This window comes from Stylophora pistillata, chromosome 2, assembly GCF_964205215.1.
Source record: "Stylophora pistillata chromosome 2, jaStyPist1.2, whole genome shotgun sequence".
NCBI classification, from domain to species: Eukaryota; Metazoa; Cnidaria; class Anthozoa; order Scleractinia; family Pocilloporidae; genus Stylophora; species Stylophora pistillata.
This window is the reverse complement of record NC_142520.1, coordinates 34,303,417-34,330,167: the sequence shown is the minus strand read 5'-3', so window position 1 is coordinate 34,330,167 and position 26,751 is coordinate 34,303,417. Positions and strand designations below refer to the sequence as shown.

Genomic DNA, 26,751 nt, shown 5'->3' with positions numbered 1-26,751 from the left:
TGCGTTACAACACTTACATTATGATACTTACAGTACTCTTACGATACAATAAATACCGGTATTTAGGCTACTTACATTGTTCTACTTTCACTACTTACAATGTGTACTGCAAACAAACACATTTAGTTAGAGGCACTTTATTTACAAAAATAAAAGAGAGAACTTATTTTGAAAATATTGACAGTTACGAAAGACAGAAAGGAATCCAAAAGTACAGCGTTTAGCAAACTTGACTTTCAGAGGTTAAAGATCAGGATAAGGAGAGTACGATACAGACTGCTCGCAGGCTCACATTTGGAGCCTACCTGCAAACTATATAGCAATTATAATGCAGAATGTATTTTGAGCCACGTCTGTTGAAATTTAACCCCAAAAGTTTAGCTCACTGTAGATTCAGTATTGGAGCAACGGACGCGGAATGCGAAGGGCTGAGGTTCGATTCCCCGCGGAGACTAACACGATTGTCTATTCGTACTTCTCATGTTAGTTAAAAAAAAGTGTTCCATTTTGGAGTCTGCGTTCATGAAACTTGAAGAACATGGCCAGCAGAGGTGTCTGTTGTCAGAAATCGTGTCTTGATCGGGGTAATTTATCCTCCTGTTCCACCTGGCAGACTTTAAGAGTCTCCCTTGGTTTTTAGGTTCCAGCGGTGTTTGCAATGAAAAGTAAACGAATATAAAAGATAAAGTCGAATAACTCGCAAGAAAATAAGTTGCCATGTACCGTGTAACACGTTTATTGCGATGATACATTCCTCGTCATACGATAAACCCCATAGCGATTTTTCGCCAGAATGATACACTGTGATTTTGCGTGGTGCGCTCTTTAAGAAATCGCTATTGCGACATTGTTGCTGTAATGTCAGTCTGAAGGGAGTTTTCAAAACGCATAACCTTTAATAAATATCTTGATCTAAAAATACGAAGCCAACTACCCTTCACTGGCAACACAATACAAAATAAGCGAAATGAAAACCAAGGAGTCTCCTTCCCAAAGGTATTGGTTCAAAACAGACTTATCTACTGGCTTCTTTCTAGTAAAAATAAACCACTGATTCTCTCGTTCCAAAAATGTGATGTCGCTAAGAGGCTTAGTGACTATACCGAAAGGTGTCGACATACTACAATGATAATTTGTTAAGTCGGCCGAGACCCTTGATTTTCCGGAAGAAACGGAGTAATGATTTGTATCTGTCAAATTTCGGAATGCCATGTTAGTTTGCTTTAATTTTCCAAAAAGATCAAGACAATTTCGAGAGACAACACTGCTTTGTTTAGAGGCGTTATCAAATTAAACTAAAGATTTAGGCTTCCTAAAGTATAATGAGGTAATGTAAGATTGAGCGGACGCGTACTAATAAGGTATCTCTTCGAAAAAAGAAATAAAAATTTAAAACAAAAATTTAATCAATAATTTATCGATGATAAGAAAATTATCGTAAGACCCGTACGTACGGCTCCGCGCGCGCAATTCCAGAAGCTGTTGAATCTAAATATATACCAGAGTATTCAGTACATTTTTAAAATATACATGTATACAAGTACTTGATACAAATGATTCTTAGTATGAGATGGTGGCCAGGATCCCAAAAGGCACTGCAGCCACAGGACATAATATATAATTCTTGATGAAACGATATTTTTCTGATACATCTTTCTCAGCGAGGTCTCTGAACATAATATTTCCATACTTAATTGCGTTCATGTTTATTCAAGCATACAAACAAAGGTATTCAAAACATCATTTCCTGATGCCTGAACCTGTTTTTTGATAATTTCACATCAGCATTTGAGAGAAAATTCGCACATGCAGGTTAAGTCAACTATTGTGAATCACGCACAATGGTTTTAACTTGACCTTATCTTATAGAAGTTTCAATTTTTGAGCGAACTAACGTAAGATTTGTAGTCCATGTAGAAGCTCTGATCCTGATCAACCATGGTTTTTAGTTCCCAGCAGTGTTTTACCTTAAGAGCAGGAAAAAAGAAAAGAAGACTCATCTACAGTCACATTTTAAAATGACAACGTGTATAGGAGAACTATGGCTCATAGATTGGTTCATAAAAATTACAAATCCATAACCACTCGAATCAGAATTCGTCAGACAATGGTCTTCCTCGGCTCATTCTGATTAAACTACATGTTTACAACGGGCAAAACTGTCGCTTTTATTGAAAAGAACATTTGACAAGCCCCGGATGAGGGTTGTGCACGATGGCACGAGCGAAGCCGGAAAAATGTTTGAACTCCCTGTGTGCAAGTATAGTGAATAAAGAGAGAGTTGGAAATAAAGAGAGAAATAAAAAAAAAAAGAGAAAGACAAGAAATAGAGAGAAAGAGCAGTAGTTATATAGATGGAAAAGCTTAATGAGTTATTAAAGTCAGACTGGACGGGATATTATTTGAATGTCGACCATGTCATGACGTAAAGACAATTAATATTTTTCCTTCTTTCCTCCTTACAGTAAAAAAAAGCATAATATTTTTTAGATTTTGTTATGAGTAGAAAAGAGTTTTGAAAGACCTTCGATTTCTGAGACAGTTTGCAAGAATATAGACTTGAGTATACTAATTAACATTTTCGCAAGGATATCCTGTTTATAACTTCACGCAAAAGGGATATACTTCTTGGGTTTCAGCCAAAAAGGTTGAAGGTAAATCATCTGGTGGCAGTTTTGAGAGAAGTTGTAATTGCGGTATCGTGTTACATTGCTGCACCGTTGCAGCATTTTATAAAGTTCTAAATTCAACGTAGGCTAAGTTTAAACAAACATTTCATTTCTGAGGGTCTCTCTATCGATCTTTAAAAGTAAAGGAATACTGAAATACTCCCTCAGGTAAGTCCAAAGTATACGTAGTCCTGTTGTCAACTTGTCAACTTGTCAACTTGTCCTGTTGTCAACTGGTAAGTCCATTGTATACGTAGTCCTTGTAGTCCTGTTGTCTGAAGATGAGATACATTTTAACTAACGGTATCATTCTTGGAAATTTTCATCGGCGTTGACATGTTTGGCAAATATTTTGCAGTATTGTAGAAATAACTTGTACATTTGAATCATGAAGAGGAGCTACTGCATAAAAGATAAATTTATCAGAAAATGAATAACGTGAACAAAAGTTTTCAAGGACAAACAAGGTGAATTTTTTACAAGAGCTGTTTGGAAGCCATATATCAAAGTGGTGTTCATCGGCCTATGAGGGTCTCAATTTGGTTAACCGTAAGCCTTAAAACGCCAAAACATTAACCATTAGGTACGAAAGTTGACAAATTTTTAACCGTAAAAACTTCTCCTGTTTTCAAGGCCCTTTTCGGTTAACTGTTAGCCTTAATATCACCAAGATTGTCACCGTGAGCCGTAAAAGCCATTACCCCATAGAGGCCCTCAACTGAGCGAAAAGGTCTCTGTGCAATTTACATTGCTTAAAATGGCTTAAGGTATAGATAATTTATGATTTGATAAAACAGTAAATCCACCCTAAACGGATTGCTCAGCTGTAGATTAAAAAAAAAAAAAAAAAAGAAAAACGCAAAAACATTCTGCCAAACGTTTTTAATAATTAATGACACTAAAATGCAAGCAGATCTAACAGGTCAAAATGAGTGTCGATGTTAAGTTATACATCTACAAGAAAGAATTGAAGTTATCGTTATTAACCGTTAATGATCCATTTAAAGTTGGAATCCTCGGGAAAAATCATATCTTAGGTTGAATTTGAAAATGAATACAGATTATGCGGTATATGAATATAAATGAAAACACTCAATTCAGTATCATGGTTAATAGATATAATTCTAAACATGAAATGGTGTCGATGAAATAAAAAATCAAAGAGGCTAAGGATATGAGTGCAGATAATTCAAGATAAGCCCCGATTTTTCCTTCCTAGAGACTCAGACCTTAATTTTCCAATTCAAGTGCGAAGATAGTTGCTTTAGTCCCCAAACAAATTAAAATAATTATCATTAATACATGTGGCACTGACAAAGCAATGTGTCCATTTCTCTTCTTGCGTTTTATGTTTGAAGGGGAATCTTAAGGTTTTTAAGAAATGAAAGAAAAAAAAATTCAAAGGTCACGTGTATTTCAGGAGGAAAATCACGCCTCACACTGGCTCATAATTTTTTTAAATCATGTCAGCTGTTTCATTCACCCGTCATAATAATTTAACTTACTCTTAATCACGCATCAGGTAAAAGCTCTTTACAGCAGTTTCTCAAATAAGCAACATCTCTGGAATTAGGCACTCAAACCTGGTGCCGGGCCTATCTAATTCGCATTAATCAAATCACATTTGAATTCAACGGAAGACATTGTCGGTTGAGTAAGGTGGTAGATACGTACAACTGCGCTTTGGCATAGTGGCTCTACGAGAAGATAAAACCTTTATAGGTCAATGTATACACGAATACTTACGTTTTCGAATTACTCACAATTACCCACAAAAGATAAACTCTTCCAATTGAACGGTAATCTGAAAATAGGAAGCTCGAACCATCGAGTTTGGATTCGGGTAAGAGTTATGTTTTATCTCTGTTTTGCAGCTAAATTTTGCACCTGCGTCGGTAAATGTCAATGTCAAAGTCTAACTCTACCACCAAAATTTCCCATTATAATTACGTTCCCGAAAAGATAAATTTCCTTTATTCAGAAAGGCGATGTTATTCATGAATTAAAATGCCTGGATGCTTGCAACATTACAAAACAAAACGTTACTTTCCTTTTTACTTTGGTAAACACAGCACTAGATCCGAACATTCGATGTTCATTCATTAACGTAAGGTGGTACGGAGGATAATTAGGTGATTCGACAATTTGAAGAATGAAGTATCCCATGACAGATTTGTGACTTCAAATTTTCACATAACTTATATTCCCCTACTTAAGTGCGCGGATGTTTACTCAAGCTCACAGACAAATGAGTTCAGAACACGATTCGTTGACGTCAGGACCTGCTGTTGCTTATTTATAGATACCTGTTTGAGAGAAGTTTTGCCCACGCAGGTTTGATGATGTTGGACTGTACACAAGCTTAAACTTGACTTTACTCTTCAGCGCACTCCGTTATGTGACGAGCCATGGTTTTAGGTTCCCTCAGTGATTTCACTAAAAAAGATTCTTAGCAAAACTCTCAAGAAATGTGATTGCAAAAAATGCTTGTAGTGTGCATTTTATCAAAGGGGAAATCAATTCAAAGTTTCCAGAGAGCAAAAATATCTCACATTTTAATATGAAAATGCATATAGTTGGTCAACAGCGCATAGACTGTTTAATAAAAACTACCAATCCGTAATCACTTGAATAATTATCGATGCGTCAGACTATGACCTTTATCGCCTCTTTCTCGTTAAGATTAATAACTTTATGCTTACATCCCATAAAATGGGCGCTTTCACTGGAAGACACTTTGACTAAAGCTCCGTATGAGGGCCGGACACGATGGCGGAAGCGAGGCCAGAAAAAGTTTTAGTACCCTTCCTGTATGCCTGAGAGATGCAAAATGTAATTGTAAGGAATAAAACTAAAGAGTCGTAGTCATGTAATTTAATGGTTATTGGACTTATAGGCTAAATTAGATCTTGCCGTTCAGGAAATCACTTGGCTGTCGATTATGCAGCAAGGACCTACCTGCGCTCGGTTTAAATGTTATGACTTGGAGACAAAAATGTTCCCGTTCCTCTAGAATCAAAATTTGATATTTTAAAAGTTGCGTTATAATTAAATATAAAAAGAAACGCGGTTTGAAAGTCCAATGCAATATTTTCTAAGATATTTTCTCAGAATATAAAGCGTTCTGGTGACATTATAACAAGGATATTATGTTTTGACTTTCGGCCAAGAGAGGTCTGAGGAAGTCTGCTGGTGGCATTAGGATATACGTTTGGAGAAAAGATATCTGGTCACATAGTTACACCACTCGAGCGTGTTGTGACTTTTGGAAAGTTCCAATTACAACGCAAGCTAGGTTTTTAAGATACATTACTTCCAATGATCTCTTGATCGATCTTGAAAAGTGAAGGAAGACTGATACTCCCTCAAATAAGTTCATAGAGTTTCGTAGCATAGGAAAAGTACCATATTTAAATAAGTGTTGCTAGAGAAGGTAAGCAGTGCATTATTTTGAAAGAATAACATAATGTTTGGATCAGGGAAAAGAGCTGCTGACGTATAAGGGAATGGGTCTTACGGAAGTCAATTTACTTTTCACTTAAAATGTCTGCTTCTTTTAGGCACCGTTCGCTGTACCAAGCAAAAAATGTTTCTGTCTCTCAGTATTTGCATTTTAGAAGCTCTGAAAACTATACATAAATCTTTTGATTTTACCTTAGACGAACGTGCCGCGTCTTATGGACCCGTGCCATATCCCACGCACGTTGCTTCAGGTTACTCCGCGCTGTAAAGTCAATTCTACACGATGTGCAACTTATCATAATGTCTTCTGATTCTCTAACACTTTTCGTAGATACAACTCGATGCAGTGATGATTATACTCATTTTTTCACCTATATATGTTGTTGATGTTGATTTGAACGGGGCGCTTCTGACCTTTTGGCTCAAACTCTATGTTCAAAATTCATCACTGCGTCGATTTTTATCTACGAAAGGGTTATAGAATCGGAAGACATAGTTTACATATCGTTAGAGTCTTCAAAGAGCGTTAGCCATTCGCTCCGACGAAGGGCTAACGCTCGAAACGTCAGCTTTTGTAATCATTACGGTGGCCAATTTACCATTTCAACTTTGTTGATATATCCAAATTATTATATAGAGTCTTCAAAGAGCTCGTTTCGCAAATTACAGATTTACATATCTGTAATTTGCGAAACGGTGCACTTCTGACCTTTTGGCTCAAACTCTTTATTTACAAATCATCACTGCATCGAGTTGTATCTGCGAAAAGTGTTATAGAATCGGAAGACATAAGTTACATATCGTTAGAGTCTTCAAAGAGCTCGTTTCGCAAATTACAGATTTACATATCTGTAATTTGCGAAACGGTGCACTTCTGACCTTTTGGCTCAAACTCTTTATTTACAAATCATCACTGCATCGAGTTGTATCTACGAAAAGTGTTATAGAATCGGAAGACATAAGTTACATATCGTTAGAGTCTTCAAAGAGCTCGTTTCGCAAATTACAGGTTTACATATCTGTAATTTGCGAAACGGCGCACTTCTGACCTTTTGGCTCAAACTCTTTATTTACAAATCATCACTGCATCGAGTTGTATCTACGAATAGTGTTTAAGAATCGGAAGAAATAAGTTATATATCGCTAGAGTCTTCGAAGAGCTGGTTTCGCAAAATACAGTACGGGTTTACTCTTTTCGTTTGGTTTCGTTTCGCAAAATACAGTAAGCCGTGAACAAGGCAGATTCAAACGGTATCTCCTTAAGTATAAAAAAAGAGAGGTGATATTTTCTGGCTTTCGGATTTTCATAATTACACTTTGCATCTGTCGGTTTGGCAATTAGCAACAATCCAACCTCAGTGAAGCTATATTTATAGATTTTCGTTCGGGATAATGTCAGCTGGGCGGAAACTCGGTGAATATTACGGAAATAATAGTTTATATAACAAGACGAAATGAACGGTCGCGCAAGAACGAGAAGGATTCAAGGAATATACCTCTAAAATACTTTATTGAAGCCAGACTGAACCCAATTAACGATAATAATAAAAGAAAAGCGGAAAAGTAATAAACAAAGAAATAAATGAATAGATAAATAGATAAACGGGAACAACTAACAGAATACAGTAACAGAGAAAGTCTTCGTCTTCTTACAAGTGATCCAATGTAACTCGAAATAACCAACTGAAGGACTAAGTGAAACAGCCTCTATTTATGTGAAACGAACAAGTATAAGAAAACATTCTTAAGATTCTACAACTTGTTGCCGAAACTTCGCCCTTCCGAATTGCAGCGCGCGGTAAGGACGTCCTGTACTTGTTTCGCTATCGAATTGTGATCATTATATCAAAACAAACAAGATAATTTTGCCGAAAGGAAATTAGTTAAAACGACGCCTGAGAAATTAGTACGTCTCACAAATAGGTGTAACTTTGGGATATCCGTTTAACACCATGATATACTACATTCCAAAACGATCACTAGGTCGCATCCTAAGAGTAGAAAGATTATTAGGATAAAATAAAGAAAAATACTGAAATATAAGAGCCTCTAGTTTATTCCAAAATATGTGTCTAGTAACTGTCACATTTAGAATCTTAAAAAAAAAACAAGAACGAATTTTAAGGCTGTTATCGTACTTTTCCATTTTACATGTGCCTCATTATTACGAAACGGAAAAAAACACTATTTTCAGGAGAGGGAGTAATGGATGAAGAGACCTGCCAAATGAGAAAACTAACAAAATTGTAACTATATCAATACACATCACATCCTCTTACAGCTTCCCTGTGACTGTTTGTGAAATATCTTTAACCTAGACAAATAACATAAATGTGTTACTTGAAAGTCTAGCCTTAAATTGGTTGTACACGGCAGTCAACAAACTGCTGGATCTGGATTCCGCAAGCCAGCGACCTTCTCAGTGAGGTTAAATACGACGACGTCTACATTTAGAAAAAATAATTCAACGGTTTACCATTGAATACTTTATCCAACAAAGATCCATCTCTGTGTAACACAATGGCTAATTATCTACCAAGAAGTTGTCCGTGGTGTAATATAAATTCGCCATAGGCATCAATCCAGCTCCAGCTCGCCATAAAATACAACAGCGTCCAGCTAGAGAAAACATTTGACTGTTTACAATAGCATCCCTCTTATCCAACAAAGATGCCCCCCCCCCCCTGTAAAGACGGACAGTGACTAATTACTTATCAAGAGATCGTCCGTGGTGTAATAAAACTCCCACAACAACCTTTCAGCTCCAGTTGGCTGTAAAACATAACAAAGTCCAGTTTGAAAAGAATATTTACTGTGTCCTATAGAATCCCGCTGATACAAAATCGATGCACCCCTGTCAGGAACGACAATGGCTAATAATCTGCTTGGAGGTTGTCCGTGGGGTGTTATTATTCACTCTAAACAACCTTTCAGCTTTAGTTAGCCATTGGCAACCTGCTCTAAACAAAAGTGCTTCACATCTAAAAAGAAGACTAATCGGAGCCAGTTTTAAGAGCCACGAGTACTTTTAACCAGGTATGTAAGTAACTTCTCTGCAGCTTATTGTAAAGTCGCTTTTTCAAATTAGATCTAAACTGAGCCAGGAGACGTTAAGCGAAAACCCGTGTTGTCTTATTCGTTTTAATATGGAGGTACTTCAATGCTTAACCTAACCAAGCATATCAACACGTTATTAATAAGTGTAGCCTTAAATGTGCTGTACGCTGCAGTCAACAAACTGCTGTTAAGCTCTTCATTTTGCTTAACAGTCCTTTAACATCAAATACTTCCTTTTTGCTTTTTTTTTTAGGACATGAGAGTCTCGCTCAACTTGTTCGTTGTCTATGTGGTTCTTCCCCTTGAACAAATTTCATCCTGCCCAGATGGTAAGTTTTATAAAATGAAGAAACTTTATTTCTTTCCTCTTAAGTTTTCAGGTATCCAATTCACAGGAAAAAAACACTGAAACTTCTTCTATGTAAGGTCTAACAAACAAAATGGCTGCGAAACTCTTCGTCCATTCAACGTCTTGTTATCTTTTTTTCATTAAAAAATAATATCGATTCTTTTCCAATATTTTTGTAAGTAAGTTAGCAAAGTTTCTCCATATGACCAAACAATCATGTCTTAACGCGTCGTATTTTTCGCTGCATGCCTATAGTCTGTACTTCTTTAGAAACACTCAAATGAAGATCCACTAAAGTTTTCGCAAGGTCATCCAAAGACAAGAATTTGGCAATTTTACTGATATGTGTGGGGTCCCGTTGGTATTCAATAAAATAAAGAGCCTATAGTTATGGTTGCCTCGCACTCAGGGAAGAAAAATGAGGTATTCACAAGTTGAAGAAGGAACGTAATGAATTCGAGAAATTTATTTCCTTTTTTACGGGAACTGAGCACCCGACCAACATGGAACGAGGATTTCTATTTGGGCACATTTTCGTTAACACACAACAAGACGTGCGTATTTTCAGTCGTTTACAGAGCCCTCCACCATTATTAAGCCTGCAATTTATCAAGTCAAATGAGAAAGTTTTTCATAGATAAGAAAAACAGAGACAAAATTGTTGAAACTTACTGCGAATAGCGGGGCCATAAAGACTTCGCGCGTGACAGGTGGCGAAGAAGTAAACGATGTGGATATTAAACCACTGCCATAGTGATATAAACATCCCTGCATTAATCCGCGGTCAATATAGGTACCTTTTTTGGAGGACAAATAATTCCAGCGTTCTCCGGCTCGAAATACAGCCACTAATGCTACTGAGTATAAGGTATTTCTATAGATATGTCAGAGTCGATATACTATCATAATAATATAATATACGATAGAATTGCTTAGCTTAAAGTAAACACGCGCTCTGATTGGTCAATACGTCAACCGGAAGAGAGGGTATTTATCGTGGAATCGCACTAATGCATAAAGCGATATCGCTGACGTGAATCGCGTGCAAAAATTATCGTTACGAACGTAAAAACGTAAATACAACTAGTGCTACGAAAATATGAACATATATGAACAAACTTATAGAAAACGAATGTCTTCCAAATTTTGATTTGAAATTGAAATTTTTAGAAAATTGGAGGAAACCACTCACGCTCAAAAGTACGAGAAAACGCATAGGAAAAAATCAAAATGTCAGAGACGAGGGAAGAAAGCCAAACGACAGTTCTCGCCGAGGAAAACCAAACAAGCGTTACGAAAGAAAACCAAAACATATATCAATGACGAAAAAGGTCAAGCCTCTTTTCCCGAAATCCAAACCATTGTAGCCTATACAGACGACGAACTGGCCTCTTTTAGATACAACATGGTTTCAAAAAACACTAGACGGCAAATTCACAAATTCGAGTGGTCGAAGAACTGTCATCCAAGCGCTCAGTGATGATTTCGACCCAGTGGAGATATCAGAGCTCACTGGCCACTCCAATCCGGAATCCATATCCAGCTACAGCCATAATCATCTGGAAAAACAGCGGCGAATGTCCACTAAGTTGGCCGGTTTCAACCCACGCCAAGCGCGACAACTACCAACGGCTATTCAAGTCATGCTTTACAGGAGATTGTTCTCAACAGCTCAGCCACGCCAAGCAACACAGCAGCTACTAGTGACCTTGACAGCAATGCCAGTCGTTCTAGTTACCTGATGGCAGGAGCAGTTGGCGGAATGTTTACTGGAGTAACTTTTAATAATTCTCCAGTAAATATTTCCGTAAACTTTCAGTCCAGCATTGACACCAACGAGCGACTCCTTGCGATGAAAGAAAAACAGTTAAAATTGTGACTTTTAACTGAACTGTTTTTCGCCAGAGTTTACCGAGAAATTCCAGTCTTAATCATTATATTTTGAATACACTTTTTTTTACAACTGTAAAGCACTTAGCGGTTATTTGTAGATCTTGCTTTGATACCGGAACGCTTGAAATTTTCATTTCGCTTGAGGATTTGACCATTCAGTTGTTGATTGTCGGCTCCACATTTTGCCAAGTTGAGTGGTAGCAGGCAAATCTCTGTCTTAAATAACTCCGTATTGTGTACTTTTAGTTTTTTTGCTGAAGATTGTAAAATGTGAGGCACCGCTTTCTCCACGAGTTTGAAATAAGAGTGGTTTTCATTCTAAAAATATCTTGTTCCCTCTATTCGCTAGATATTGACACCTGACTTTGAAAGGGTTTCCATGCGCACTGGCGTGGCGCACAAAAATACAAAACATCTGGTTTCGCCCAGTGATTTGGTGGCTTTAGCCATGTGATGCAAGAAAAATTCACGAGGTACAATTAAAACTGTCGACGGTTCAAACGTGAGCGACTTACCTTGCTTTCCATTCCCTTAACGATGACAGTTCTGACAGTTAACTTTAAAATGGCTTTCTTGAGGGCGCGCGTACGGAATAAAAACAGACAATAACATTGCCGTTTTAATTTCTTGTTTTCTTTTTTTTAGTCAGTTATGCGATTCAAGAAAAATTCACTACCTGACTCGTGAATTCCACTTAAATTTCACTTGAAAAATCGATATCGCACTCATCGCTTCGCGATTCGTACGATATCGGTTTTTCGCGTGAAATTTAACGTGGAATTCACTCGTCAGGCAGTGAATTTTTCTATATAATACAATGATAATACAATATGCGTCCCATGTTTTCCACTTGACAAAGAGCTTAACACCATCTGAGACCCTCAGAACAGTATTGATGATCCATTTCGCATTTCAATTAAAGATAATTTTTTTATTTTTAGATCAATGCCGTATCTTAGCATTTCCATCCTCTCTGTTTTTTGTCGGAGAACGTCTTGTTAACCACACCATGGCAAACATCAGTGTGATTGACAGGGATGCGTGTGAATATCGTTGTTACCTGAATCATGACTGTGTCAGCATTAACTTTTATTTTGGACAAAATGAAGCAGGAACAGACAACTGTGAAATGAACAACGCAACGGCCAAAGAGTACGACGATGATCTGGTGAAAGCAGCGAACTACGTATATCATGGAACGAAGGTACGAGTCGTTAAGTATCAACGCTTTTATCGATTCGTAAGAACAGAGGGCGTATTTTGATAATTTCATATTTGACTAGAGTTATTTATACACTAACTGTTATTTTCGTTTCAAGCTACAAAGATACATGTTGTGCCATGAAGGACATTCTGTAGACAAGACTGAAATTACAAATGAAAGTGTCCCTTGACGCACGAAAGAATTTTTGGTGCCCAACACCACTAACAAAAGCAACGCCTTTTTCTAGTTCCGTCTGGAAACGTCGTCCAAACACAGTTGATAACTGATAGCTGTTTTTCCTTTCAGTAAAGATAGCGAGGTTATGAGAAATTATTTTGTTTTCATTGGTTTTCTGGAGAATGAAAATACGGACGCAAAGCGGGTCATTTAATTTAACAATAGTAATAATAATAATAATAATAATAATAATAATTTACATTTATATAACGCAGACCTCTATATGAATATATTCAGTCGCGCTTCACAATATCGTAAGATAAAATTATGGCAAAAGTAACTAAGATATAAGTAACTAAGATATATTTTGAAGCGTTGTCTTTAAACTAAGTCTGATGGCTAAAGAGAGCGCACGATTGAGATTGCAATGATTCAATTGAGCTATGAACGGACTGGGATTAACTTGTTTCGTTCTTTAGAAACTCACTTTTTCTTGAGACAACTTCTTTTCCAAACGGTACTAATGGCCCCGGCTAAGTGTCACAGAAATCTGACGAGATACCTATGAATTACCTTCGATGGGTTAGAATGTTATTCAGGGGGAATAATAATTCTTCCTGTTGCTTCAGGAAGCTGCATTTTATTGAAGTTCTCAAGCTATAGGAAGTAGTCTTCAAGGCAGAGTTTAACTTTTTTACAGCAGTGACAGATTTCTTGTTTGTGTTGAAGAATTATTGTGCTGGATCTCCATGCAAGAACAAAGCCACCTGCCAGTCAGGATTTACAAGAAAACGATATCGATGTCTATGTACTTTTGGATTCACGGGCCAAGATTGTGAAAAAGGTAAAACCTAAAGAACCGGTTACTTAAGCGCGGTCTAACTCAAAACGAGGTTTTACACAAACAGTGACCCTTACGTATTCTCTAAAAGAGGGTGATTTTCATTGAATAAATTTATTTCCTTTTTGCTAACTTTCGTCCGTCTTGATACTGTTCACAAAAATAAATGTTCAAATAGAAGATTCGGCGAGATTTAAATAGCTTAGACCGCGGTTTTGTTAACCAACGGCTAAATTTTGTTTGAATAACCGGTCCAAAGTGATAGTCACAAATATAAACTATCTATTAGATGTCATCGTTTTGATATACTCTTTTAGAGAAACAACAACTTTGATTTTAAATTTACAAGACATGTTTCGACATTCTCATGTCATCTTCAGTTGCAAATGAGCATTTAACTGTTGTACATTTGAATTTATATTAAGGTATGTTACAAACTACGTGTCAGGGCTTACGTTACATTTGAATGGTAAAAACGCGAAAAATGTAAATAGCGCGCGCTTGACTAGATCAAAAAATAATTAAATAAATAAATAAAAATAAATTAAAAGACCAAGGAACAACATAATTAAAAGGAAAGAGACAATTCTAGATGTTTCAATTGCTGATTAAGGATAGGTTTTTCCCACTTAATATGCAATGCCCCTTTGATCTTAATTTGGTATTTTGAAGCGGCAGAATCTAAGATCGTGAAACATTCAGTATCACAAGAGTCAAGACAAGCCCTTGATGATTGCAGGTGCTTGTAAATATGCGAAGTTTTGTCCGACAAGAGGTGCTCACGAACTCGTGTACAAATGTGGCGAGTGGTCTCACCAATATAACTGACATTAGAGCCAGCACATGAAAATTTATATATGCGAACGTAGACCTAGCGGTACTGAATCTTTCACACTGAACATGTTTCTGAGTTTAAACGTACTGAAGACTAACTTAACATCTAAATCAGCTCTACAATAACGTTTGAGTATTTGTCTTAACTTAGTCTGAGCGATGTTCGAAAACCGACCAACATAGTGTGACTGAGGCAGGTTCTGATGTTGTTATTTGAACAACGAGACAGACTTATAGCCACAATAAAATTTATTTAAACAGGAAAGTACAAAAGAAATAAAACTGATAAAAAGAAAGGGTGATTGCAAGCTAAAAGAAATAATAAATGACAAATAACAAATCAATAATTTAAAATAATGAAATAAAACAATTAGTAAAAAAATACAATCGATTGTAATACAATAGCAAGGCACTAACAAGACCATTTTAAAGCATTGCATGACAGAACAGTAATCATTTTGTGACACTTAAAAGATTTAATCCTATTAACCAATTGAATGGTAGGCTATTCTTAGAATTATACATGAAATGACTGAAAACAAGTCAATACTGATAAAACAATAGCTCAAAACAACATAACATTAGATAAGACTAATTTCAATCACAATTTCATATTGTCCTTCGACTTAAAACTAGGAAGACTGGCAAAATCTCATTCAGTGACAGGACAACATCTGTCATTACTGATGAACAAACAATGAAGACTGTAGTGAAATATCTGATTTAACCAATGAACTTTAAGTCAAGTATACAGATAAATGCAATGTTCTGAAAGCTGAATGTAATCTTGCCACATTTTGAACATGAATCAACTAATATAAGGATTCAAGCAAAGACTAAACAATTGGATTGAGATAAGTACACATGAACCATATTATTCTTGAACTCAAACTGTAAGACATACAATAATGGGTCAGATGTGACATACCAAATCCTCAGTAAAATAGGTCACTAACTTGAGGTTACATGTACTGGAGTTACTTTTTTTGTGACCAAGAGGTTCTGAGCTTGAAAGTGCTGATCTTGACACTCTGAACTACTGAGTTAAACTAACTAACTGTACTTCTTTTTATAAGGAATCGAACAATAGCAGGAAATTCTCTAAAATTTTGGAAGTTAGGTGTGATCATTCTAAAGGAAATTTATGATGCAAATCCTGTGTGTATGATAATTTGGTTATCATAGGAAATAGTTAGGTGTGATGGTGCGACTTAAAGGAAATTTATGATGCAAATCCTGTGTGTATGATAATTTTGTTATCACAGGAAATAGTTTCTGAAGATGTAATTCTAAAATTATAACAAAAAATGTTGCAATGTCATGCACAATTGTGAGCCTGGTCACAATAGGGAAGTTTATAATAGTGCGCAGAAGGTTTACCGGAGTTAGAAGAGGCGTTCTGCCCAGTAGGAAAAGGATTATTTTTCATCTGGATGTCAAGAAACTTATTTTCTTGCTATGGAAAAATTGGTTTCCATCTTGGGTCATAGACAAGATCATTTACAGGTATCTAGCGAAGAAAAATAATTCTTCTCCTTCTGGGCAGAACGCCTCTTCTAACTCCGGTAAACCTTCTGCGCACTATTATAAACTTCCCTATGTTGGTCGGTTTTCGAACATCGCTCAGACTAAGTTAAGACAACTACTCAAACGTTATTGTAGAGCTGATTTAGATGTTAAGTTAGTCTTCAGTACGTTTAAACTCAGAAACATGTTCAGTGTGAAAGATTCAGTACCGCTAGGTCTACGTTCGCGTGTCATATAAATTTTCATGTGCTGGCTCTAATGTCAGTTATATTGGTGAGACCACTCGCCACATTTGTACACGAGTTCGTGAGCACCTCTTGTCGGACAAAACTTCGCATATTTACAAGCACCTGCAATCATCAAGGGCTTGTCTTGACTCTTGTGATACTGAATGTTTCACGATCTTAGATTCTGCCGCTTCAAAATACCAAATTAAGATCAAAGAGGCATTGCATATTAAGTGGGAAAAACCTATCCTTAATCAGCAATTGAAACATCTAGAATTGTCTCTTTCCTTTTAATTATGTTGTTCCTTGGTCTTTTAATTTATTTTTATTTATTTATTTAATTATTTTTTGATCTAGTCAAGCGCGCCCTATTTACGTTTTTCGCGTTTTTAACATTCAAGTGTAACGTAAGCCTGACACGTAGTTTGTAACGTACCATAATATAAATTCAAATGTACAACAGTTAAATGCTCATTTGCAACTGAAGATGACATGGGAATGTCGAAACATGTCTTGTAAATTTAAACTCAAAGTTGTTGTTTCTTTTTTGACAGTTATTGTCACTCTGCTGTCTTTACGTACTCTTTTAGAGGTTTTAAGCCGGAGAGAAAATGTAAGCCGACGGTGGGATTGCCATTTCACTCCCCCATCCATATGTATAGCGTATTATCTAAAGTGTTATGTCAAAGTGCAGCTATTAGGAGCACGAGGGACTCATGCTAGGAATAAGAGCAAAAAGTGAGGGAGAGAAAAACGCCTCCCCACAGCTGCGCCATATCTGGCTCGCTTTTCGCAATTTCTCACTTGCGTCACTGAGAATTCTCGCACACGCTTGTTCAGTAATCTTGGACTGTATACTTTCATTCGATTAAGGTTTTATTGACGACAGTTCAACCTTACGCATTCCGTTCTACGATCTATCCATTCTATTCCATTCTAACTTGAGGTCACAAAAATCGCTACGTTTATTAGCTGAGAAAATCCACACCCAGAAACATAATCCCGTGTGGGAATCAAAGGCTTGCTCACGTCCCAAAACGATTAGCGGGCACTAATTTCCTATCAAACGTGGGTTAACTTGACAACCATGCTGCTGTTCCTATGCGTGTTAAATACATCACTGTTTTGATTATTTTATGCCGCAACGCTTCCTGTTATATTCTACTTGAACGGTCACGAAATAACATTTTACTTGATAAACAATTTAAAATGCAATCCAAAAAAAAAATCAATTTTGAGCGTGTAAACGCCTCAGGACACTCGTTTGCTTCCTTGTAAATCTCCACCTGACAGAGAGTCCACCCACCCACCCACCCACCCAGCCCCTCCATTTATCTAAGACTTTGATCAGAATTCCCTTACTTTGATTTCAGACATTGATGTGTGTTCTAAAAACGCCCATAACTGCACTGATAGAAATGTAATTTGCCAAAATACCGAGGGCTCTTTTAAGTGCATTTGTAAACCTGGCTTCAGTCGGAAAAAGCAGGAGTGCACAGGTAACGATATATGTTCATAACATGATGTTTTGCTATACCAATATGTCAAACCTTAAAACTGTCTACAACAAAGACAGTAGAGACAGCCACCTGGTATTTTTTCAGAATATTAATAGAGACCTCAAATTCTTGATATTTGTGGTAGAAACACGGCAATGTCCTTTTAATAAGCCATGAGAAATATATAAAGAGGATAAGTTTCTAAAGAAAGTGTGGTGCTGCGTCGGTGGTGGTAACAAGGTAATTTGGGTTGTGTGTGTGTTTATATGCAGAGAGTGGAGCTACGCTATTGGTGGGAACATGTTGACGAGGAAAACAAGAATAAACTGGTAGAATGAAAAGCAAATGGAATTCTTGACATTCTTCCATTCCCTTTTCCCAGTTTCTTAGACTTCGTCGCTCATGTAGTGATGAATCTGATTTTTTTGAAAAATGAGAGGCAATGTGTCAGTTTGAAAAATGTGATTATCCTGCCTGTCGTTCAAGTAGGCCACTACCGCTCCCAACTTATTGCTCGACAGTCAGCACTACAAACGTCACGGAAGGTAAATACCGAGCGCATTCCACTTACTTTTACATTCCACCCTCAAAAACACGCAGTTAAATCGATTACTCGTAAAAGGAAAAACCTAAAAATTACTTGTGTTGGCACTCATCAGTATGATTCAGTAAGTGGCTCGAAGCAACGGATAGTAATGGTGCTTCTGTGCTTATCCTCATCTTTGATTATCGAAATGCCTTTGACCTCATAGACCACAAGATTTTGGTCAACAAACTGAAGTAGGTCAATATTCCTAATAGTGTGATCAACTGGGTTAATGACTTCCTTTCAAGAAGATCTCAAAGAGTCAAACTTGGAAAGGACTGCCTTTCAGAGTGGGGCACAGTGCCGTCTGGAGTACCACAGGGGACAAAGTTGGGTCCCTGGCTTTTTCTTTTGATGATTAATGACTTGAATGTTCCAAGTATCTTTAACATGTGGAAATATATTGATGATACTACGGCATCAGAGAGCATACCTAAAGGCCAACAGAGTAAATCACAAGAAGCAGTAGAAGCAATCTACGACTGGTCCAGGGAAAATTTGTTCCAGCTTAATGGCGAGAAAACTAAAGAATTAGTTATATTCTTCAGTCGTGATCCCCGCAACTCCCTAGGGTTTGCGTAGACGGATCTCCTATCCAAACCATACAGAGCACAAAGTTACTCGGTTTGACAATCAATGATACGTTAACGTGGAACGACCATATAGGAGAACTTGTTAGGAAAGCGTCTTACTTCAGATCTTGTAACACATTTATTGCGCATGTATTAGGTCTCCACTAGATTATGCTTGTCCTTATTTCCATTACAGTTTACCAAAGTATCTTCAAGTCGAGCTTGAAAGTGTGCAAAGGAGGGCCCTCTCATGCATTTTTCCCAGGGTGCACTACTCGCACGCCCTTCAGTTAGCAGGGCTCGAGTCCATCAGGGCCCACCAGGAAATTTTAAGAGAACATCTGTTTAAGCCTATTTTTAATGATCCACTTAGTAAGATTACCAGCCTCCTGCCTCCCTCCCTCAGTTTCTATTTCATATGAGCTGAGAAGGCAGAGGAGGTTTGCCACGCCTCTTGTAAAGACAAATAGTTAACAACTATTCACCGAAGTGGAGGTGGTTAGTGGTAGATATTTACCGAGCTGCGAAGCGGCGAGGTAAATATCCACAGCTAACCATTGACACTGAGGTGAATAGTTGTTTTAGTATATACTAAAACTGTGAGGTAATATACACCACCAAAATTGATTTGAGTGATTTCTTCGCTTGTCATGGATGCAAACCGGGACGCCATTTTTTCCCGAGTTGCTCGGAGGTAAATAGCAAAGGATATTCGGAGTTTGACTAGCCAATCAGAGCACGCCTTTAACGCTATCCACTGTTTTAGTATATACTAAATTTGGATATTCATTCATTGTTAAGATAGTCGTCTTTGTAATTTTATTATAGTAGTTATAGATCATTTCTTATTTCTTACTTGTAAAGAGACGCAATTCAGTTTTTTAACTGCAATGTTTTTCTTAATAAATACAGTCTACTCTACAGTCTACTCTACTTCGAAACGATCCAGAGACTGGCACTATCTTTTCGCAACCTCCACTTGTTTTATTCAAACGCGACAAAAACATCGGTAACTTTTTGTCAGAAGCTCACTTCAAACTAATGACCAACCCGGAACTTTCAAACGCGCTCACACACGATGCAAAACTTGTCCTTTCATTCACAACGCTGAGAAAATATCGGGACTCAAACGATCCATTAAGACTACTAATCACTTCGTGTGTACCTCCGCCAATGTCAAATATTGCATAACTTCCACTTCATGCGAAAAGATATACATTGGGGAAACACGGAAACTACGTAGGTGACCGATTCCGAGAAGAATTTCGCGACGTAGAAAGGAATGACAAGGACGCATCAAAACCTGTCACAAGACACTTTAATCTATAACTACCCCTCATTCTAAGCAACATATGGCAGTCTGCAGCCTTTCCCGTTTAGGTTGTTCGGAGGCTGCAAGACTCTTGACAATAGTTTCTCTTTTAATTAGCGTAGATTCACTTTTTGTATAGACACACACATAGCCCTGACGAAGGGGGAACGGTCGAAACGTCAGCTTTGAAACCCTTTACGGTGGCCAATATACGTTATCAGCGCAGTTGATAAAACCAAATTACCACGAGAAATGTACATCATATCTACAGTTGGAACTGCGCTAAAAGCTGAGCAATTTTCAATATACGGAGACGCACCCCCCACCAGCTCCATTAATAATAACAATCATAGGTATGGTCCGCAGACATTGGGGAGTGCTCTAGATGCAGCCACAACTGCACAAATGAGTCTGCCACTGGTAAAAATACCTGGATTTGATGGGGATAGACACAATTGCTCGGATCTTCGTCTTTATTTAAATCGTGATCCTTTATTGTATTGGCGGGTGAAAACTTGCAAGTCTGCCTGAAGAAAAAAAAAGAAATTTTCATGATCACTTGATATCATTCAGACTATGATGTTCAAATGTTTGTTGATTTCCCCCTTTTACTCGTGCAGCCACGGCTTTGGTTGTCGTCATTATAAATGTGGTCTATTGGTTTCATTTCAGACATCGATGAATGTGCTCTAAAGACCCACAGCTGCAGCAAGGACAATGCTATTTGTTCAAACACCGTGGGATCGTTTAATTGCTCTTGTAATCCTGGATTCACTGGAGATGGATACAAATGCACGGGTAGACTCCTTCGAAGATTATTTTCATATCAAAGTTGTCGCGTTTACAAATATGGTCTATTCATTTCATTTCAGACATCGATGAATGTGCCTTAAGGACCCACAACTGTAACAAGGACAATGCCACATGTGCAAACACCGTGGGATCGTTTAAATGCTCTTGCAATTCTGGATTCACTGGAGATGGACACAAATGCAAGGGTAAAACCCCCCTAGACTATTTTCATATCAAAGTCCTGCTATTAAAAGGCTCCGTTAAGTTCCGGTGAGCAAGTCCCACCAACGTCTGACTCAAGAACACCCAAGATTGAGGAAAAAATGTTTTGATTTCCCTAAACCTATTGAGAGCTACCAAAGCTATCACAGAATCATAAAGTGAAATGCTAGGCTGATTTTAAAAGTATTTTCATTCATCGCTGCTTGAGCAGTTAACGGGTCCTATTCAATTTCGCGAATTAGGTAATGTAGACATTCAAAGGTAAGAACCCCTTTAAAACAACAAAAAAATCCAAAACTCTCTTTACTTGGAACTCGTTCAAAGTCAAAACCAAATTCAGAAAGAGTTAAAAACTTAATATAAGCAAGTTTCATATTTTCACGTGACTTTGAAATAGAAGTTCGACACATCGCTCAACACAACTACGGGAACATACATGATAACTTTCCCAGAACAACGCGTTGTAAATGTACATATCATCTATCGACAGACACTGACGAATGTAATGCCTCCGTCTATGCTTGTGATGAGAACGCCGACTGCGAAAACATTATGGGATCGTATCGTTGTTTTTGCAAAACCGGTTTTTCTGGAGATGGTCATACTTGCACAGGTAAAAAGAGGTTTAATAGTGAAGTTACGTATTTCATAGCGGAATGTTGCTTACTTTCGTCAAGCAAGGCCATTTATCATTCATTAGATCTAAGTCTGTAATAATTCCAGAACGCCGGAGACTTATTGTTCTTCCTATGTTTCATGTATATATCAACCTGCCATTCTATATCAAAAGATATTGATGAATGTGTCAGCGGTGAACACGACTGCAATGTTTCAGCCACATGTGTTAACACTGAAGGATCTTTCATCTGTTCCTGTAACCAGCTGTACGTAGGGGATGGAAGATCTTGCGTGACTCTCCCATCAGGTAGGCATGCCTCCCGGTTAGCTCAATGGATAGAGCGCTGGAATGATGTGCGGGAGGTCGAGGGTTCAAGCCCCGGCCGGACCAACACTCAAGGTCTTAAAATAATTGAGAAGAATATGCTACCTTTCTATAACGTCAAGAAATGGTTAGATATTCTAGTCTTCTCTGATAGGGACGAATAAATGGAAGTCCCGTCTCCTGCAGGGTCAGGGGTAGGAGATGTTAGTTTCCCACGCAAGAGATTACTGTGTGATGGATGTCCTCCCCTGGGGTGGGATGGGTGGGATTTATTGGGTGGACTACTCGCATGGTTTGCATATGTTCCGTTCTACTCCTACCCTACTGCGGTAATGCAGGGAAAATGGTTAGAAAATAAAAATGCCAATCAAGTCTTAATATTTTACTTTATCATGTAAGTACTGAGGTTTACTCAGTGTAAACTCACCCAATTAAAATATTATCGCTTTGATGAAAGCAATCCCACTGGTGATTTTTTCCACTAGTAAAATATATAGTATGACCAATCAGAAGCCTGATACGATATTTTCACAAGTGAGAGAAATCGTATCGGTTTTTCCCGCCTTTCAGGGCGGCCATGCGAAGTAATGCAGAGTGGAAATTTGCAACGTTTCCTGCTTGAATTATCGCTTCATGTTTTGCAGATATTAATTAAGAGGAAAAATTTATCGAGGACCAAGAAAACGAAAATACACGAAAGAAAACTCAACAGAATGTTGCTTTACTTAAGGAATTTCTGACGCTGAGGAACGAGTAAAGACTTACAGAAGAAATTCCCCCGAAGGAGCTGAATGCATACATCAGTTCGAAAGAAAAACAGCAACGAAGGCCATGAACTCAGCTCCTTACGTTCTTTGATGGCCAATTTTGAATGGTATTTTAAAAAGAAGAATTACGGATTCGGCATTATAAAAAAACGCTGAGTTTGAACAGGCACGCATAGCTTTACAATCAAAACAAAAGGATCTCAAACAAAAAGGAAAAGGAGAAAATCATAACGCTTCAGTTGCTATTACAGAAGAGGAGATAAAACTACTGTGTGACAAAGAATTGTTAGGAGCCATCACCAGAAATCGGGGACATTTCGAGCCCGTTAAGAAGTGTCAGCGGTTTATCGTATTACAGACAATTCAATATGGCGGCGGTGGAAGTGAAGTGAACACGTCATTTTCTATTTTCGTAAAACCCCACGTGAGAAAGGCCTGGTACCTTACTATCCTAGAAAGCCAAAGGAGACTTCAAAACAAGGAGAATAGCGGCCAAATTCGTGTTCTTCCTTCCTAAAATTGGGGTATTTAAAAATGGCGTTCAGCAGCCTTCAATCAAACACCGGCCTTGGCCACTCCAGAAACTAAGATAAAGTCTACAAAGAGTTCAAAAAGACTAAAACTACTCGACTCTGATTCAGAGTGGAAATCGCTTTGCCAGTTTGAAAGCTTATGCGAGCTAATATTTTCAGAAGCCCTTCAATTGTCCAACGTAAGCCCAAATTTCTTTGAATGGGGTTTGTAATTTTTTTTTTTCTTGAAATTAAATATTTTAAAAGTACAGTCCTTTGGCCTTTTTAAGCATATTCGAATGCAGTATTTTAGGCGTCTTGACAGTATTGATTGGGTTCGAATAAAAGCGATATCGAGTTCGCGACTTCGTTGTCTTTTGCGGTCAGTTGACTGTGATTTAAAGCTACAAACATTTGTTTTACTTTAGTACTTATGTGATAATCAAATTACTCCATGATTAGTTCGCTTGTACGATTTTTATTCACCTGTTGTGAAGAATCACAAACTCACCCGCTCGAAGACTCACTCGGCGTTCGATTGCGATTTCACACAACACGCGTGTAAAAATCGAACGAGCCCACCAATCATGAAGTAATCTTTATTTATTATATTTTGCATTTTTGTTTTCCTGGTTACGGCCTTTAAGATTATTACACCATGAAATAACTTATGGAAGTTATACATGCGATGACAGGTTGTCAAGCGAGTTTTGAGGAAATGTGCTGAATTTCATCGCGAGACTTTTGGTTTGTTTGTTTGTTTTATCAGTTACCTAAATCATTATGTCCTCTTCCTTTCCTAGAATGTCAAAATTATGAAGGTCTGATGGGGATAAGCAGAAGGATAACCTATGTTAATCGAAACAAGCTTTGTGACAGCAGACTTCATGGTTGGTATCGTTTTGAAGGAGCAGCAGGTACAACAATGCCTACTTCATGTCCGCCTAAACACCGATGTAACACTCACGCACCTGGCTGGCTAAATGGTGCGCATCCCACAGAGATTGATGGTCGGGTCACCAGAACGGTTTGCTTCCACTGGAAATCAAACTGCTGCTACTTTTCAAGTTCAATTAAAGTAAGAAACTGCGGCGGTTACTATGTTTACTACATAAATGGCACACCCCAATGTTTCCTCCGCTATTGCGGCACAGACTAAATGGATGCTGGTTCAGAATTCAGTCTTTCCATTAAAAATGATTACACTATACCGTCATTTGTAAGCGAGTTATGATCGGTCATAATGTTATGGATAGTAGAAAAGTATCTCTTTCTGGTAATTTCTAGAATGCCTACAATCAGCGTCCAAATTAGTTGATACATCATATTTGAAGAGTTCTTTTTATGTAAAGAAGAACAGTCCTGTTCCTACCACACTCTAAGTCGTCAATGGACCTCCCACCGGCCAATCAATTTTGGCTGAAAGTTCATGGAATCACGATACAACATTGTGTTTTTGGGAGTAGGGGTCGAAATGGTTAACTAAGCGAGGGCAAAGAACATAACATTGAGGTGATAGGGGGTTGAAAAAATCATTGTGTCAACAACTTTGTAGTCCATTGTAGTCACGGTGACAGGGATATTTTAACTTTGTGATGTTGTACCGTGGAAATTTCTAGAACGTTCAATTAGGTGATGTAATTATGCCGTAGTTCTAGAATACGTTGTTAATATATGTAAGGAAGAACTCGGTCATCTAGGAGTACAATGTAATAGTAAAAATGTGTCAAAGGGATGGCTTTCTGGGTCTTTCAGGAATAATGTCATATAGGCAGGGCAGATACCAGACGAATATTCTAAAGATAACGTTTTTACAGAATATCATCAGCAAGTTTTGTAACAGAGCAAGGTTGTAGAGTGACATAAAATGCTTTGAAGGGTGAGGTCTTAAATTATTAGAAACTGGCGTTTTGGTATATACATAACACCTGGCCGGGCATAATGTTATCATGGTGTACTTTATCATGATAATGGGAGTTTCGTCTGAACCACCAAAAATAAAGTCAACTATATGATGCCAGCTCAACTAAAGTGAGCATTCACTTCAGAATGAAGGTATTTGAAACTCAAGTTTACAAAGTGGCTATTATATGAATGACAAGACTGTTTAATGTTTTTTGTAAAACGACTTTCAAAATGTGCATTGAGAATTGTATTTCAAAGATCAGTATGCAAAATTCAGGACTTCAGGATGACACGTAGAACATTTTTTTTCTCTTTTAACGATTTAACAAGAGACCCAACGCGGGGTAGCTTTGACGCGTTTAATTTTTCCGATTTTTGATGACTGACGGTTAACATTCACACATTAGCTAGTCCAAAACCTACCTGCTTACTTGCAGTCACTACATTTCTGACGTAGTGATTTCATTGATCTGATCTGATTCATTATGGTGGGTAGATAAAGTTATTAAATGGTGCGTAAAGTAAACATTCGATGATGGTACAAGTCCATGTTTTGTTACAGTCAAGAATAAACTCAATAGTTTTCTTCTAATGTTGCGGCAAGGGCGTTGAGGTAAATTCATAAATCAAATTTTGCCGAGGCTTTAATTTGCCGTTCAGATCTTGTAGCGGAAAGTCAATTCATAAAAAAATCCATTAACTCTTTATCTTCATTTTCCATGAATCCACTTTCCGAGTCAGCTCTCCGGCGTGCTCATCAACCTGTGTTGGTTCAAGTCCAACGCTGGTTTGGAATTGTGTTATACTTGTGTCGCTGACAAAAGTTATAGTCGGACAAAAAAAATTTCTTTTAGCCATGGAATTAAGAATTTCATCGTCTCCCTCAAAGTCGTCATGGAAAAAGAATCTTTCCACATATTGTTAAAGGTTTGGGCTGTGCATAAAAACGCAGGGGGAGTGCTTTGCCCTTCGTGATCTCTGCTCTGATAGTTTGCTGTCTCATTTGTCTGCAGCTCTCTATCAACTCTTTCATGACAACTTCCGTTTCGTTGGAAATTGTGTCAGAAGGCAAATATTTCCTAAAATGGACAGATTGGAAATGCATAATAGACAGGGGCACTGAGTATTAGGTCTAGGGTGGTTATAGCACTTGGCCGCCCACTCTGTGATCCGCCTAAGAAACTTCTTCGAGATGCTGCCAAAACATGGCTAGAAATCGAGGACAGACGTCGAACGTAATCGTGGGCTCATATTTGCGGAATTTGAATAACTAATGAGGTTGCACACATAGCGGCTGAAATTGCGTTTTATCGTGAGGTAAGTAATTTAGGCATCGCCGATTTTTTTCTTTTGAGAAAAGAAAGCAAAAAAATCTTCAGGAAAGGGACAATCTGGTGACGT

The 26,751-nt window shown here is 37.8% G+C and overlaps 2 protein-coding genes and 1 pseudogene across 6 annotated transcripts in view; all 3 read left to right on the top strand.

Moving 5' to 3' along the window:
- The window catches only part of LOC111345147 (uncharacterized), a 251,351-nt gene that overhangs the window by 96,775 nt on the left and 127,825 nt on the right, over positions 1 to 26,751 (top strand). The window lies entirely within an intron of this gene.
- The window catches only part of LOC111336193 (tetratricopeptide repeat protein 28-like), an 88,458-nt pseudogene that overhangs the window by 16,967 nt on the left and 44,740 nt on the right, over positions 1 to 26,751 (top strand).
- Positions 2,709 to 26,024, top strand: LOC111336196 (uncharacterized). Of its 3 annotated transcripts, none has more exons than XM_022942244.2 (10): positions 2,709 to 2,837; positions 9,442 to 9,517; positions 12,372 to 12,634; positions 13,541 to 13,655; positions 17,614 to 17,739; positions 20,882 to 21,007; positions 21,082 to 21,207; positions 21,714 to 21,836; positions 22,014 to 22,148; positions 24,249 to 26,024. In XM_022942244.2, the coding sequence occupies exons 2-10, from the start codon at positions 9,445 to 9,447 to the stop codon at positions 24,602 to 24,604; spliced, it is 1,443 nt and encodes a 480-aa protein (XP_022797979.1). In that variant the 5' UTR covers positions 2,709 to 2,837; positions 9,442 to 9,444; the 3' UTR covers positions 24,605 to 26,024. The 3 variants fall into 3 exon arrangements, with proteins under 3 accessions (XP_022797979.1, XP_088603375.1, XP_088603376.1); XM_088747249.1 differs by lacking the exon at positions 2,709 to 2,837 and adding an exon at positions 8,922 to 9,167; XM_088747250.1 differs by lacking the exons at positions 2,709 to 2,837; positions 9,442 to 9,517 and adding an exon at positions 10,884 to 11,903.

Coding starts and splice junctions, on each gene's coding strand:
- LOC111336196 (XM_022942244.2), top strand. CDS start 9,445: ATGAGAGTCTCGCTCAACTTGTTCGTTGTCTATGTGGTTCTTCCCCTT. Junction 17,740..20,881: donor GAAAAAGCAGGAGTGCACAG/GTAACGATATAT, acceptor GTTTCATTTCAG/ACATCGATGAATGTGCTCTA. Junction 21,837..22,013: donor AGATGGTCATACTTGCACAG/GTAAAAAGAGGT, acceptor CTATATCAAAAG/ATATTGATGAATGTGTCAGC.